This window comes from Bombus vancouverensis, unplaced genomic scaffold (genome assembly GCF_051014615.1).
Source record: "Bombus vancouverensis nearcticus unplaced genomic scaffold, iyBomVanc1_principal scaffold0022, whole genome shotgun sequence".
Classification (NCBI taxonomy): Eukaryota; Metazoa; Arthropoda; class Insecta; order Hymenoptera; family Apidae; genus Bombus; species Bombus vancouverensis.
The window spans coordinates 973965-990547 of NW_027468913.1; the positions used below are offsets into that span (position 1 = coordinate 973965).

Here is a 16583-nt window from a genome sequence, read left to right on the forward strand (position 1 = left end):
CTATACTATACTATACTATACTATGCTATGCTATGCTATGCTATGCTATGCTATGCTACGCTACGCTACGCTACGCTACGCTACGCTACGCTATGCTATGCTATGCTATGCTATGCTATGCTATGCTATGCTATGCTATGCTATGCTATGCTATGCTATGCTATGCTATGCTATGCTATGCTATGCTATGCTATGTGGAAATAACATTTTTAAAAACATCTATTTACTTTGTCAATAATATAATTCGCATAGTATAATTCTTAAGGCATTGTAGCGCGAGATTCTTCTGCACTTACGACAGATCTAAAAGCGAAGCGATCCATAGAACGTATATAATATGCAAAAATATCGAAATTATCCAAAGTATACAAATTATTAGATGAAATAATTTTCTATCTAGATTACATCTTTTTAATTATATTCGGCAAAATATACAATGTTATAAATATTCGATATTGCTTATTTTATTATTAATAAGCCCAATAAGCCGAACGAGCTTGAAACCAACATTTTAACTGTTTTATTATGTTTATTTTTAAAATAACATAGAAACAAACTAACTTTAAGTTATAAGATCAAATAAATTATTTTCGAACAATTTTCCACTTTAGTCGACTGCTTCAAACGAGTTATGATAACGAATAATACGGATATTTTCTTCTGCCCATTTCTTTCATTTTTTCCCTTACTCTAGTTAATTGATACTGTACTTGTTACTGTAATAGCAGGTATTATGGTGTTGTTTTTGCGAATATAGTTCTATGTATTAATTAGCCAATTAATATCGGAGAATAATTGGAGATAACATCGAAATAAGATTGCGCTTCAGGGTATAATTTGTTTAATCTGGAATATAAAAATGTTAGATATATGTATGCATACTTGATTTGCAAGTTGCTATTTTGTTAAACATTTTCGTTGCCAATAACAATACGTATATATTAATAATCAGATACTATGTATATTATTATTACTTACTACTTTAGATGCATGATGAACGATAGTTTGGTTTATTCATTGAGTAAGCTCGGTGGTTTAGTTCATATTCTTTACCTTCGGCGTACACAGTTATTGTTTGCACCGAAGGGTGGCGTTAAATACTCCGTCCTAATCAATCGATCCAAGCGTTCAATGACGGCCATTTGATAAAACAATTCTCTCTGCGGTTAAGATATTTTTGCAAAAGCATTCTAGTTTCTTTTATACCAATCGTAAGATATCGAAAATCATTTATCTCTCCTAATTAATTCCTTACCTACAGTTAAACTAATAATTTATGATAATTACTCTATTCATTTATATCAATTTATTCATAGAATGTATTCATGGAATCAAGGGAGCAAGTGCAATTTAGATCAAAGCCAACCAGTTTTCATCATCCATTGATGCATGCTACCATTGGTAAGTCGCATGGTTTCGTTTCTTCGACGATAAGTTCAATGTTCATGTATAATTATTTGGAACCACATGCTGTACCTATTCTAATTGATAAATTTCAATACATACGCCGTGAGACACCGTGGAATGCGTGCGTTTTAGCCTTAATTATTCGTAAGATAGGTTAGTCTATGTTAAGAGCATTGTGAGCTCATCGTGTACAATGATACTTATCCACCTTGCAAGGAAAATTAAAATTCTATTCTCTTTTTCTGCCGAAACACGCGTCCATTGATTCTTCCGAAAGATCGCAAACTCGTTCGTTCGTGCCGTGATTTTTATTTGATTTTCCGATTGATTGCAGTTTCTCTTTGGCTTCTGCCTACTTTTAGGGGCACATACAGCGTCAGTAGCTTCATTTTCTTTCTCTCGTCCCAGGTTAGACAAATGTGTCTTTGATGCCGAATGCAAACCAGTGGGGCTACGAATTATCGTACTGTAATATCGTAGAATAGATTTGAATTAGAGATCGGTTGAAATTAGAAAGCACCGTGTACGTCGTCTTTCGTGGTTTGTTTACATCCAAGAGCGCCTAGTAACAGCGACGCGAGAAAGGATAAGCAGTGTCAAAACAGAGGTACGGTTTCATATTTCAAGGAATCGAGAGGCCAAAGTATGTGAGCCGAAAAGTGTGTGTGTGTGAGAGGACGAGAACAAGAGCGAGCACGACCGGGCAGGATTGTATTGGCGAAGAGCAGAGCTAATTGAGTCGTTGAAGAGTAGAGTCGTTAGAGCTTTCGAGTCGTTGAAGAGTAGAGTCGTTAGAGGTTTCGAGTCGTCGAAGAGTAGAGTCGTGAGAATTGATAGAGTTGTAGAGAGAGAGAGTGTGTGTGTTAGATTCGTTGTGACGAGAGTGATCAAATAACTGTAAAGTTATTTGATATAGATACGAGTATTGCATTTAGTTCCGTTAAATAAATATCGTTCTCTGTCCAATTTATATCTGTATATTCAGTTTAATATTAATAAATTGTAAGTAAGCGAAAAAAAATTTCTATCCTTATTTTTCGATCTTACAGTACGATGTTTATAAAGATGGATGTAATCATTGTGTGAGATATAGATATTGCGCGATGTATCCTTTGTTTGAAATTTGGAAAGATTCGTGTAAGATCGTTTTGTGTAGATCGTTTGACTTTCCGTATCTGCTTGTATCTCCGTCATCCTTCCCACTACGCCACTTTGGAAGCTGCTCAGCGAAACTAAGGTGCGACGAGTCCATTCAGTCGTCTTCTTTTCTATCGATAACATGGATCACGTTGCGTCAGGTTTGTAACCTATTCTAACCTATTAGCGGCGTCACTTCTTCATTACTGTCATTACTATATTTTTTACTATCGTTTATATCTCGTTATTAATATCGTTTAATCAATCCACGTTTATTTAACGATTTGTCGAACATTCAGATAATGAAATTAGGTGGTTTTCTGAAATTTTTTGTTTGTATCTCTCTTTAATCGTCTAGTTACAAAATGATACTGTTACCGGTAGCTTGTATCGTAAGCTTTCGTAATAAAATCGTTATTGATCGTTTGATCGTATTTTCATGTAATTATTTTATACATTTCTAGTTTGTTTTTGTGCAGGTTATCGATCGATGGCGGGGATAATATAGAAGTAACAGGAATATTAATATATGGACGCAACGACGATCAACGATCAGTCTGATGAATTTTCATGGAAATCTGGTAACGTTTAATTTATTTTAACTAAGACAGCTGTGTATGAACGGTTCTATTGCCTTTTTATTCGAGCATGGGTAACATTTGATATACAATTTATGTCTACTTTAAAATATACTTGATACATATTTCATAATAGATCGTTTCGTAATTATTTGGAATATTAAAATGAAAGTAAATACGATTAAACAAATCACTTTTTTTCATTCAAATATATGAAATCATTCTCTTATTTCAAACGAACTTGTAACAAATTATTTTATTGTTTCAATGTAATTCATAATGTAGAATCCTTGATAATTTAACGATAGCTTCGTGTAGACAGTTTGAAACATAGAAATCTTAACAATAATAGCTTTAACTATATCGATAGGTATTGTAACACACTAGGTATTGGTATATCGAATTCAAATTATTTTTCTATATTACGTGAATTTGCTATAGTTTCCGTCATATATTGCAACTTTGTAACTTGTGTCTTTTTCATAGAGGTGGCGCGCAAATAGACTGAAATACTTCAAAGCAAGACTTCGCGCGCGTTTCTCTAGCATTCTTTAAGCATTCTTTTAGTTGTGAACTTTTGAATTCTTGGAAATATTTTCGGATATTTATAACACGCGACCGTTGTGTGTTAACTATGTTTCGTGTTCTAATAACGAACATTCGTGGTATGATTCTCGCAAATGAAATGATCGATTCCCTATTTCGGTTAGGACAATAGAGGTGGTTATATGAAGTATTACACTGAGATAACGGTTTACAATTCGCACTTTATTCCAACAATTTTGTAGAGAAGATAGTTGAGCTGGTGCGTATAGATAAGTGAAGTAGGTGACTGATCTAAGGGTGGAAACCCGGTCAAGAGATGTCGACTGTTCTAAAGATGGAAAATCAGTAAAGTTCGGTGACGATGCTATTGTCACGTAAAATAACAAAATAAAAAAGGAATTTGAGGTAAAAAAATAAAAAAAGAAAACTTTATTTTTTTTCTAACATCAATACACTTTACAATCTACTTCCGAACTCTAGACGTGACTTTCTAAGACTGACTCTTACGATTTTACTTTCAATCGGATTCGATTACTTTCTTTTGTCATCCCTCAACATCCCTACCGTCCATGCATTTGCTAGGCGTCCGCGATCGTTGCCACGTGCTCTTTCTTCTAGAACCTTCGGTGGAAGGACCGTTGGGATGTTGATGGTTCATTAGGCACTTCAGCGATATACATTGTCGCCGAGTGCCGCCACATCTTTATCTCTATCTCTATCGTCAGTCCGTCGGATTTGAAGTATGCCGGTCGTGACACTATGGCGGAGGAAGGCTAGCGATGGGTGTGTCTAGCGCACGGGACCATCGGATTTGTAGATGACAGTTTTGACTAGGAAAGTGAGGGCAATAGTCATTGCTTCTGATTGGATGAGAAAAAGGTTGGTGGGCAAGGAAATGTTCCAACCGCCCCGGAGAGAAAGTTGCTAGCCGGAGACACCGAACGTGAGAAAAACCAACTTTCCCGTATCATTCCGTAGTAGACAATAAATTTAAGGAACACTTGAAATAAAAGAACTATGAAAATGCCAAGATTTATGGTGGGTCCTGAAGACTATTGAGGGTACGCAGTAACGATGCGTAGACAACTGGCTGTCATGTTGCCCGCGGATTGGGGCCTGGTTTGTGTACAGAGTCACCGGACGTAACATTATGTATTAACGATATAAACGATATCTTATGTTTTGTTGTAGACATATCACAGCTTCAACTTTTCCGTCTTCTTTGGGAATGTTCTAACAGTGGCTCAGAAGCCAAGAACGTAAGTATCTTTACATATCGTACTTTAATTATGTCTATTCTGTATATTTTGTATATTTTGTATATTTTGTATATTTTGTATATTTTGTATATTTTGTATATTTTGTATATTTTGCTTTGAACGCTATTAATTAGGGAATACAATTTGATTAAAAACTTGGGAGGTTAGGATCTTCTCGGGTTATTCTTCTATTAAAATAAAAAGAGTGTTAGTTAAAGTCTTAATATCGAAGTGTAAAACAAATAACTAACATATTTCAGGAATTATTCTAGATTTTAAACTTTCATATCAGAGTTTCAGTTTTTGTACTTATCTAAGTTTATTAGCATTTCAATCTTTATTATTAGCAAAGTTACAAATTCAATAAACTTGCATTTTTCATTATCTCCAGCTTTCCAAATAATCAGCAGTCATTCATCGTGTTTTGTTCTGCTGGGATAGCACGGCAGTTCGATGGCATAACGCTTCTGTTCCTCTGTTCCTCCTAACGGTGAGTCGCATGCATTTCTGTTCCTCCGGTCACTCAATCGTGTGATAGGATGGAAAGATGCGAATCGGCGTGGGGTTGTATTACGTAGAACTTTTTGCGAGCATAATGACCGCGGATATTTTTTAAACTCGTGAGTAGTAACATTTTTCTCAAATCTTTATTTATTAGTTCAGGATAGGTCTTCTCGCACATCGCGATTATAATAATTAGTTTTTTAATAGTTAGTTGAAACATGTACATTTGAGAATATACTCGTGGTACTTATAAATATGTATATTAATATTCGGTAGAAATAGACAAGTATCGACACGAATATACCTGTGTCACATAAATATGTCGGAGATGAAAGAACACCGGAGCCTTTGGAATTTTGGATAATCCCGCAACATTGTAACCTAGAGTCTACTATAGCTGTAACTGAACAATTGTAGTTATTCAATCCGATTGTAATTGTTCGAGATTGGTGATAGTGAGCTTGGGCTCGAGGCGACAGTCAGTTGCCGAACGTAGCCGCGGTCACGGGATGAACGCTTTGCCTAACAAAGGTATGGAGTAATTCTATAGCTCTCCTTAAAAGAAATATTCGTGGCGACACGCGACAGTAAACATTCCAACGGTTTCTGTCCCGTGGCTCGCCACACGCAGACCCTATGCTTCGAGTTTTACGTTACGTTTTAGATTATAATGTATATAATATACAAAGGAAATTATAAAAGTGGGGCAAATAACTGGTAATTACACTTAATAAATTAGTTATAGTATACATTAAAAAAATTTTACTTACCAGAAAAACAACATGTCAACTCTAGAAAATAATTTTTAATTTTCGAAATATCAATGTATATGTTTGACATATCAGATCAATATGGCTCCGAAATATGTTACACGGAATTGTTCATTTTCATTTGTTTGTTCCAATAAAAGCGCTAATATCTGGAGAAAAATCCTATGTATTTAGAAATTAACAGAAATGTTAAGTGAACTGTTATTTTGCCCGCATTGTATTTCTTACATGTAATGCCTGTTACACGTTTTATCTTTAACATAGTAAACTCATTATTTACTCGAGATTTATTCCTAGCGCACCAATATTTTTCAATAGAGCGATGCAAAGTTTTACTGTATCTCGGATCATCACAAGTTAATCGAAATCTTGAGGATTCGATTTCACCGGCTCAAAGTGACTTTTGCAGGCAAAAGAAATTGTTCCTCGGATACTTTAATATTTTTTACTAAATTTCATCAAAAATAGAGTTTTATTTGCTAATAGAAGATAACTATGTTTTGGTACTCCTACAGAACAGTATCACAACATTCGCTAAAATTACAAATATTGTACAGTATATTCACTACAAGGCTAATTAAAATAGCTTGTAATCCAACATATAAGAATGCTACTTGCAAAGTATCTTTGCTAGTAACAGTTTAAAGTAGAGAGATATTCCTAAAAAATCATATATTTTATACATATATGTACGTAGTATATACAGTGGATATAACTATCTTTCTGAATTTATAAAATAACAGTATATAATAATAAATAATAATAATAATATAATATAATAATAATAAAAAAATAATATAATAATAAATAAAAATAACATAATAATAATAAATTTATAGAATAACAATATTCCAATATTTATATTTTTCCTTGTTGCAATTTTGTAAACCGTCAAAGCGTTTACAACAGAAATTCCCAGAAGGAATTGAATGCCAAGTTTTCTGTACCATTTGATTCCTTTTCTAATTGTGGTGGCATAAGAAACCATTTGATCGGAATAATCTATACCACACTTTCCTTCGTTATATTCGACAACAGCTAGCGGTTTTAATGTAGCGAACAAGCGAAACGAAAGATCATTCTTGAGACCACCACTTGAGCGATTCGCATTACTAAAATATCGATAGGAGCACCTAGCAGAGAACGCTTGGTACTGCTGTACGCGTGGCCTGACGCAGATTTTTTTGAAAACACGCGTGGCAGTCAATGTGTTAATAAACTATTAAACTACATGTCGTGAAGAAGTATCCCCTTTATGAACATTTATTAATAGCTCTAGAGTTGATAATATTAGCTTGAGGAAGTTCTGTATGTACGTGTAATTGATAGTACTCGCGTACACCTGTGCGTGTAAAACGTTTCAAGTTAATAAAGAGAACATGATACACGTGGAATAGGTATGAATAAAAATTACAAGAAGCCGGAGAATATTCTAAAACATATGCCATGATAAAATATAAATTGTAAAGAGTTATAGATCATGTTATTATATATTAAAATTATGCTTAACAAGCAGATATTAGCGTAAATATGACGCTGCGTTAATTAAATCCAACAATATTGAGAAAAGAACAAATTGAACAATACGTAGAAATAATTTAGAAAAACACTGTTAGATCAATTTCAAATTGGGTTTTCTTTACTCGATGTCAAACTTAACTCTTATTCGTCTTTTGCATAAACTCTTTTCGTGATATGAAACTTTAGAGTTGACATGCTGCTGGTATTAATTGCACACGCAGAATAAGATTTTCCAAATTGAACCGAAACGATTTAGACAGAAAAATGTAATACTTTCAATACTCATAACAATTATTTATGCATTCCGCATATAAACCTACCGAATATTTATTACTTACTTTTAGCTCAAAAATATTTGATATACTACTACCAAGCAAATATTAGATTGAAGAGGAAATCATACATGAAAGATGTCACTTTTTTTAATAAAAAGTTCGTTCTCATCAAAGTTTCTGGCAATTTATTACATACCTGTATACAAAGTGGATTACTTTGTAACACAACTGGAAAGTAACTTTCTTTAGTAATGATTTGCGTAATAAATTACGCAAAAAGTAAAAAGAAGATTATATTTTAAATCATATTCTAAGAATAACTGTATTTTAAACGTGATTTCAAAAGAATTTTGAATTTAAAAATTCGTCAAAAGTACATACGTACTTACTACTTCGACACGATCTAGGCTAATTATGTGTTCTAATGTTTATACATCTTGATAGTAGCTGTATTCAAAGAGCGCGTCGAATCTTTTTATAGTATTTGCCTTTTGATGTATTAAAAGTATCATTAGAGATACTTTATCTTCTTATTATCGCAAATATGTATAGTTCTGCTCATTGCATCGACAAGTGAACGGATTTTAAGCTTCCTATTCTTTTACATTTTCAATATTTCCAGAGTTATTTGTTTTCAGAATAAAAAAATATTAATTCCTGCCACTTTTGAGAGAAATTGTTTAGAAGTGTATCCTGTTTATCTCGAATCGCTCAAATATATCGGGGAAAAAATGAATGATACAAAAATCGAATGACATCGAAAGGGATATACTATTATATTCGTGTGTATTTACTTTGCGTGTATTGTCTTAACATGAAATCTCTTGCGTGTTAAAATATTTCAGTGGATATCTCCATTTTTTGTTACATAATCACGCAGCTGACGTTCAGACATCTCTAAAATACTAGAAACTTGCGTCTTTCGCACCATCCGCTATCGTAATAGAAACTTTCAAATTCGACAGAGCAATACAAAGCACGCGAAAAGTGACTGACCAAAAAAGAACTGAATGTTTTGACGACATTACGAAACTGCAGCCTTGTATTTCAGCAATATCATACCAGCAATAACAAATTTTGAGAAATATCTTTATGTTCTATTCCTGTGGCGTACTTTGGATAACGCTAATCCCGGCGACACACTAAATTTTGAAATCCATACGACTGATTCTACAGAAGCGGGGATTCTACAGCAGCGATTTCGCTTGCACAGTTGTTCATTTAATTTATGAATTGTAAGAAACCTCAAGTATGTCAGAGGACATAGTGATATTGCTACAAAAGCGACTAGACAAATAGAGAGCTACATGTGATTTTATCGTATTTTTTTAACCCTTTCGCTTCGGCAATCCAGTCCGCCGAAGTACTGTCACTGAACGGAAACGCGCGCCAGAAATACGCACAGTGTGCGTGGCTACTGTATATACGTTTTCCTAAGTCTTAAATAATAATAATTCTTGTAAGAACCGTATACGAAATATCGTTTCACTGTCAATGGATTTAGTAGATTTTTTAGCACGAAACAATATACGATTTTGATGTTGTTTCAAGAACGAGTAACTTAAAGAAGTGATTAATCCAGTATGTCAATAAAATCAAGGGAAAATGTTCTGTCGATAACGAAAAAATATATTAATGACCACAGATAGCATTTGTATATGCATCATTTTTGTCAAATTTTGTCTTCCAAACACAACTTTTTAATATTCCTATTTTATCTACTTTTGCTAAAATACATTAAACACATTTCAATACTAAACTAAAGATCTTTAAACTTAAAAATGACTTTTGCTTATTCCCATGTCACAAACAATTGGCTTTAATAATTATCGATCAATACTCTCTTATTCGTAAGCACATCAGCATATTCGATCCATGCAAATTCACGTAAAATGTTACTACTTCCTGCCTTTCGTTACATGTATCTTAATAAATTGTATCTTATTAAATCTTAATAAATATGAGTCTTAATAAAAAGAAGTTACTTTTTACGTAGACCAAACCTAGTTCTATTATTAAGCGCGTAAGCAGATAAGATGAAGATCAAATAGAGGCAAAGCTAAAAAATAACGACTATATATTTTCATGTTTCAGCGTTGAAAACTTATGTGGGTGAAACGCTAGAATTGACTGGAGTTCTTCGACAAGAAATGGGCACTTGTCTTTGCATAGACAGCAACAATGTGCCTCCGACAGTCAGCAAACGTTACTCTCTACAAGTTCACTGTATGTATTATTAAGCGCTTATCATAGAGTTATTATACAAATATATTTGCAATTATCATTCTTATATATTATACAAGGTGAATCAGAACACGTGGAAAATATGGCAGAGGTTGATTCTGAATACTGAAATAAGAAGAAAATTTTATATAACATAATATGCCTAATATGACCATACGTTCCGCTTATAGCTTATTTTGCGATGCTAAACATTACACAGATGAACGATTTCTTGGAAAATAGATAAATCGTGCTGGCCTTATTTCCGGACCAATACGCTCTTCGGATCCGAATCCGTTCGATTATTAAATACGGGGGCGTTTAAAATCTCTTACTTATAAAACGTTAGTTGACGTGACGATCAAAATTTTCGACAAATTCGTGTAAGCTGTTCGAACAAGATGGACGATCTATGACGCGACGCATTCGCGTTTCCGTAGAAACTGGAACTGATCGATTCGAGTAATTTCTCTAAAGATAGGTAAGAAAGTACTGTGACACAAAGCAAGCGTCTACTCGAAAACGTTTATACGAAATTTTCTTCTTATTTTAATGCGCTGAATCAGCCCCTGCTTGCCTGGAAGCCGTACTTTCCACATGTCTCGAACTCTATCATACCGATCCACTAGGTAAACAAAATAAAAGCCTGCCAAGCACTGTGGCGGCACGGGCCACGGAACTTTTCAACGGCTCCGGATGCAAAGCGCGACGCCGCCAAAGCGCAACACCGACGTGCCCAATGTACCATCGATATCTTCACACTCTTTCCGCCGAATTCTCGGAAGAGCATACAGCTCGGAAGAGCTACGATATCGATGGGCTACGAAGGGAAGAATCTGCGCGATCCGAAACAAAAGCACAGGCAGTCTGTCTTACGCCATTAAATGCGTAACTCCTCGGTATTATTTGCATAGCAACGCGTCGAATGATCTCTCGGTGTCTATCGTTATTTGTTAGTTGTTACCAATTGTCTGTTAAGTGTAATTGTTAATTGTTAATTGTTAACTCTGATTGTTGATTAGTTCTAAATAAGCTATTGTTCGTTAAAAACACCAAGAGTAGTTCCTTACGCACCTATCACCATACCACCTCAGCACGAACGCCGTATAGATTGTTTTCACCTGTTCGATTCGTGCTAGATTTGACTAAAATACTCATGCGAAGTTATTGAACATATAAAATCCGAATTAACATCCAGTTTTCAACAACCTGTCTAAAGATACCGCTCACAAACAAGCTATCATTTCTTGAAACAAATATATAAGATTTATTTACGTTATCAATTTTGTCGTGTGTCGAAATACAGCCCACTCAAAACATTCTATGGACCAAACGAAAAAATTGTTGACATTGATTGTCAACAAGTCCTACAAACTAGGATCTTTCATATTTCTTTCGCTTTTGATAATTAGACACAACCTCCCGCTAGCCGATGAGTCATTCTGCTATATTTGGCTTATCCTTTGTTATTATACAAATTACTGCCATTGTTCACGGCTGATCTACTAATTCGTTTGGTGACTAGACACTACGTTAGATATTTTAATCAAATAAACTCATAATTGTATCGATAAAATACTTCCTATCAGTACAATATATGATCCAAAATTTAAACATCCTGCTTCAGGGCGACATATCCAGTGAATTAACGGCGCCTGAACAATCCCTTAAAACGGGTAAATCTATAACTTTATTATCTAATTTCAACCTAATATCCACAAACTGATCAACATAATTTCACTATGCCCAAAAAGAATCGCCTTGCAAATGATATCGATATTTACGACATTTCTTTGCTATATTAATATAGTATTATTTGTTATAGATCCAGACCACCGACCTCGACCAGGGCTATCAAAATTCGCCTTCGTCATGGCCAATAACCAATATAATATTAACTACGATGGAAACTGTCATTGTTAATTTAACACTAGCTATCGCTGCTATAATACGAATAGCCTGTATACATATTAAATAAACTGTAATAAATAACTTATTATTTTTAAATACACCCTGTCTTATTTATCTACACCTTCCTTTGTCTTACGTCCACCCTGACCTACGCATTGTCACGTAAAATTCGTGATAAAAAAGGATTTTTGCAATCCACTAGCGATAAAAAGTTCGCGTACAAGGTAAATAGCGGGCAAAAGAACGGTATAAAGCATAGAGTGTAGAGTATAGTAGCATTGCAGAAAAAGAAAAATCAACAGCTTGCTCGGTCATTGCGCAGCAACAGATCGAGCAACGATACAAATGATCATGGAAGTGCGTTTCTGCTTCCCGGTCTGTTCGAACTATGACGATTTGTCTTTCTGATTTTTCCGACTCGACCGTTGCACCGTTCACTCGACCATCGACCATAAATTGTTTCGAATTTTCTAGAGAACGGACACTTGAAACTACGTGCTTGCGGTACATTCGATAGCCAGAACAGAGGGATCCTTCGTGAGCCTGTTTTCGTCCTGCGAGACGAGCAAATTATTAGAAATTTCCTGATGCAATTGTACGCGGTTTTATGCAACTTTGATTATACACGTGAACGATATTTGGCACAGAGGAGTAACATTTTCGGGGTAACATTTGCGCACTAATAGGTTCCCACGTAGCTAAAATAAAGCAAAAGTTGAGCGAAATTAACGGATGACAATTGAGAAATTTCTTGGGTGATCTACGTTTATTACGAAATGGTTGGATGCGAGAATCGATATCTGGTAGCATCTAAGTTGTCCGAGAGAGTTTCACGATAAAGGAACAGATCTCTGCCGATACTCTCTATCCGACTATCGTAGCAGATTTGCGTACTTTTGCAAGGTTCTCCAAATTAATACAAATTTCTAACTACCGTAACATCGAGATATTATACATCGTAAGGCAAAGTTAAGGAGAGTGGCGATGACCTCGGAAACGCGAAAAATATCTCAGAAGATAGAATTTTGGTGGCGCGAAGGACAAATGTTCGTGATGGTTTTTGCCAATAGCGATTCTGATTCTCCCTTGACGTGTCTGCTCGGCGCCACTTCCGGCATCGTGACAACCACCGTAAGCCCTAGGACACCCTTACAGCCTCCTTTACATCGCATATGCCCTTCTCGCTGTTGATGAAAATCCAATTTGTGAAATTAGACGTTTGCTCGCTTTGAGACAAAGTAAACCGCGTTTCTCACAGGTGTTCGGCAGATGGCGATGATGAGATATATAGTGCAACAAAGTGAAATTTTACGCGCGTAAATCTAACAGGATTATAATGTAACAGAAGCACAACAAAGAGGAAACTTGTGATGAAAAAGGAAGAATATATTACCAAGGAAACTCTTTTGCTCCATTTTCTTTCGTAGAATTATATTTCACTTGCGAGTATTATAGCAGGTCTGCCTTTGATACAAAAATCATAAAAGGTTTACGTATCTGCACGTATATTTACGCTGTATGAACGACACTCGAGTATTACACGCATGCATTATCGACAAATAGATCCACGTTCGAGATAAGAGTTCCTCTTTGATACTTTCTTATGGTATAAATAACGAGAAATTATCAGGAAGTATGTTACAGTGAAACTGCTCGTACTTCGTTACTTTTACTCGCATGTATGACACCTACAACGATATTCTTTGTTGAATCAATAAATAAAAGCGCTCCCCAGCGTACATACAAGACTAGATCTTGAAATATAAGAATCGACGTAACAATAAGACTAAAAAAGTTCGAAATGAAAGTAATTATGTATATTCGATATATCTTTGGTAATCATTTCTTTAATCTCCTTCTTTGATCCAGTATCCATATTTAAAATCTACGAATAAATGATATATATTTAATATATACATTAAACTATACTTTTTAATAATACATACCATAATTTAATATTATGGTTGAAATTATGACGTATATAGCAATTAATACATACACATGTGTTTAGTTCTATTAACTTAGAAGCACATGTAAATTAAAAAAAATATATATATATATGAAACAATAATAAAATAATGAAGTAACATTGAGAATAGAATCTAGTTTAATTACACATATATACCCTTTTAATAATTCCGTTCTTATAAATTTTATTAAATTTACAGTGAAGCTTACAATTACACTAATGCCAATGAATATTAACGTATGCGTTTATTATTACACTAAATAAAAATGAAAGTAATGCAATGAAAAATACAATATACCTTAATGGAAATAAAATAAGTAAATAGCGAAGTATTTATTAATATTATTATACAGCATTATATTATATTATTATAATATTTATTAATATTTACTTACCTTTTACGTTTGCACAAAAACTATAAAATTTTAAATATAAAGAGAGATTTATAACAGAGATAAAGCAAGTCACAGAAATTAGTGTCTTTCAATGGCAAAAATGCGTTAAAGGAAGTGAAACGATAATCTCCGTCTCGCGTCACAAGCGGAACTGTGTCAGTTTTGCTCCTTGAAAGTACACGTAGCGGTACATGAGCTAGAGAACATTTCAAATCATGTTGTTGTTTTTTTGCTTCGGAGTATCAAGATCGTGAGGACATACATAATATATTAATAAATAAACTCCGGGCAAAACAATGTCGCCGTTACGTTACCGTCGAACCGTCGAACAAAGACGAATTTGAATTCTCCGACTCTCCCCCGATCTGTTCATACTATACCAGTTTAAACGGACGCAATCGTAAGGAGTTCACGAGAGTTATGGATCAGTATCTACGAGTATCTACCGTCTTTGCGAACATTATCTATAATTATTTATTTAATCATTTGAAAATATACTTGAAGGTTTCAACAACGAGCAATCTTGTCTAATAAATCTCACGATCAACCATCCTCTACACACAAGTCCTCTGAAAACATAACGACTTTTCAGTTCAATTTGAATCGTTGCGTTCAACGCCATCAGGGTGTCCTGCATAACGCGGGCATCCGACTAGGTGCTGATACCACATACAAGAACAAATCGAATATGTGAAATAAAGCTTTTTAGCTTAAGGTCCCGTTTTGAAAAAAATACAGTTTGAACGTGTTCGGTTGGCAATTGGCTTAATACACGCGTATGATAAATAATAAGATTTATTACATGATTTTACAAAATTTGTTAAAATTGATTAAGAAGTTACTTTCAAGAAGTAATATTTACATAATTGTAAATTGAACCCTATGTTTAACAAAATTAGGCATTCTTAAGTATTTGTTATTGTAAATTACTATTATGCTTCGCCAAGTGTGATTGGCTATTTCTGGAACACAGCGTCCATCGATGTCTTCAATGAAAGAACATAAGTTTAATAACCTAACTTATCGACGAAATAAATCCCTGGCCCCCGGGTACCGTGTTAGGAAGCTTCCGTGGTAATTCTTTTAAAAGCAATTAACGAGTGATCTGTTCGCGAATTATTGTATTGTATTATATATTATGTGGCATCATGATATCATAAGAAATACAAGTCACTATGATTTCTTCGTACTATTTCACAGATGGAGTGTGCAAATTTGACTTTACAATGAACAAAGTCAAACGTGACAATGACAAAATTGTATGTGGCAAAACTGGATACCTCAATGTTATACAGTGTGTCAAGAAAGTGTTTGTTGTCATCTTATGTCTTTGGGAGGTAATTCTACACCTTCGGATTTGCGAAGATCTGTTGAAAAAGAGGATCACAAAATTGACCTCGAGCATTCTATTGCACGTATTGCGTGTTTGTGCGCGTATTTATCCATCGATGTATTGCAAAGAACAGTTTGTCCAATAGGGGTTTCACACGCAGCAGTGGGAAAAATAATACTCTCACCCTGAGAGAATTGACCGGCGAGGGCGCGGCAGAGGCCATGGAAGCGCTTCGGTGAGGTGCGCTAGGTCCGTCGCAAATCTGCCCGGCAGGGGAACCGGATTGTCTGGCACGGCGGCTCCGGCGACGAGGCGCGGTGTAACGTGGCCGCATATCGCTCCATTAGGGGGTGTATTGAGCGCGGAGGGGGTGTATCCCTCACACCAGTTCCCGGGCTCCTCTAGATCGCTGCCGGGACGGTCATCGTGGAGGTTTTAGTCCGTTGGCGTCTGCCACTACCACGCCGCTTTTTCCCAGAAGCGACCTGGTGTCCGTGCGGATTTCCTCCACGTTAATAAAAAAAAAAAAGTGGGAAAAATAATACGCCAAAAAGGTGTACGTTATAAGGTTCGCCGTGTGCGAAATTATGTCGTTTGACGAATATTCGATGGTTAGCCGCTAAGAAAATTATAACGCAATCCTTGGAAATATCTTGTTTACGGATGAGAGCGATTCTTCCGATAGCAATATTCTCGATCGTCAGACTGCCAGGATTTAGGCTTGTGAAAGTTCTCACATTATGATACAATGATAC

The 16583-nt window shown here is 35.1% G+C and overlaps 1 protein-coding gene across 5 annotated transcripts; it reads left to right on the forward strand.

Annotated features, from left to right (window-relative positions):
- Window positions 1-1661: 1661 nt before the first annotated feature.
- Window positions 1662-10312, forward strand: LOC143304124 (uncharacterized). 5 transcript variants are annotated; one of them, XM_076626490.1, is made up of 5 exons: window positions 1662-2705; window positions 3024-4787; window positions 4860-4927; window positions 5319-5417; window positions 10092-10312. In XM_076626490.1, exons 2-4 carry the CDS (start codon window positions 4743-4745, stop codon window positions 5413-5415), a joined length of 210 nt encoding a protein of 69 aa, XP_076482605.1. In that variant the 5' UTR covers window positions 1662-2705; window positions 3024-4742; the 3' UTR covers window positions 5416-5417; window positions 10092-10312. The 5 variants fall into 5 exon arrangements, 4 of the variants coding, with proteins under 4 accessions (XP_076482605.1, XP_076482604.1, XP_076482607.1 ...); XM_076626492.1 differs by having other exon boundaries at window positions 1665-2705; window positions 3024-3125; XR_013060814.1 differs by having other exon boundaries at window positions 1671-2705; window positions 3024-4073; window positions 4287-4927.
- Window positions 10313-16583: the final 6271 nt, after the last annotated feature.

Excerpts from the sequence above, each read along its gene's own strand:
- LOC143304124 (XM_076626489.1), top strand. The coding sequence starts at position 2,511 with ATGTATCCTTTGTTTGAAATTTGGAAAGATTCGTGTAAGATCGTTTTG. Across the intron at positions 2,706-4,859 it reads CATGGATCACGTTGCGTCAG|ACATATCACAGCTTCAACTT; the intron begins GTTTGTAACCTA and ends GTTTTGTTGTAG. Across the intron at positions 4,928-5,318 it reads GTGGCTCAGAAGCCAAGAAC|CTTTCCAAATAATCAGCAGT; the intron begins GTAAGTATCTTT and ends CATTATCTCCAG.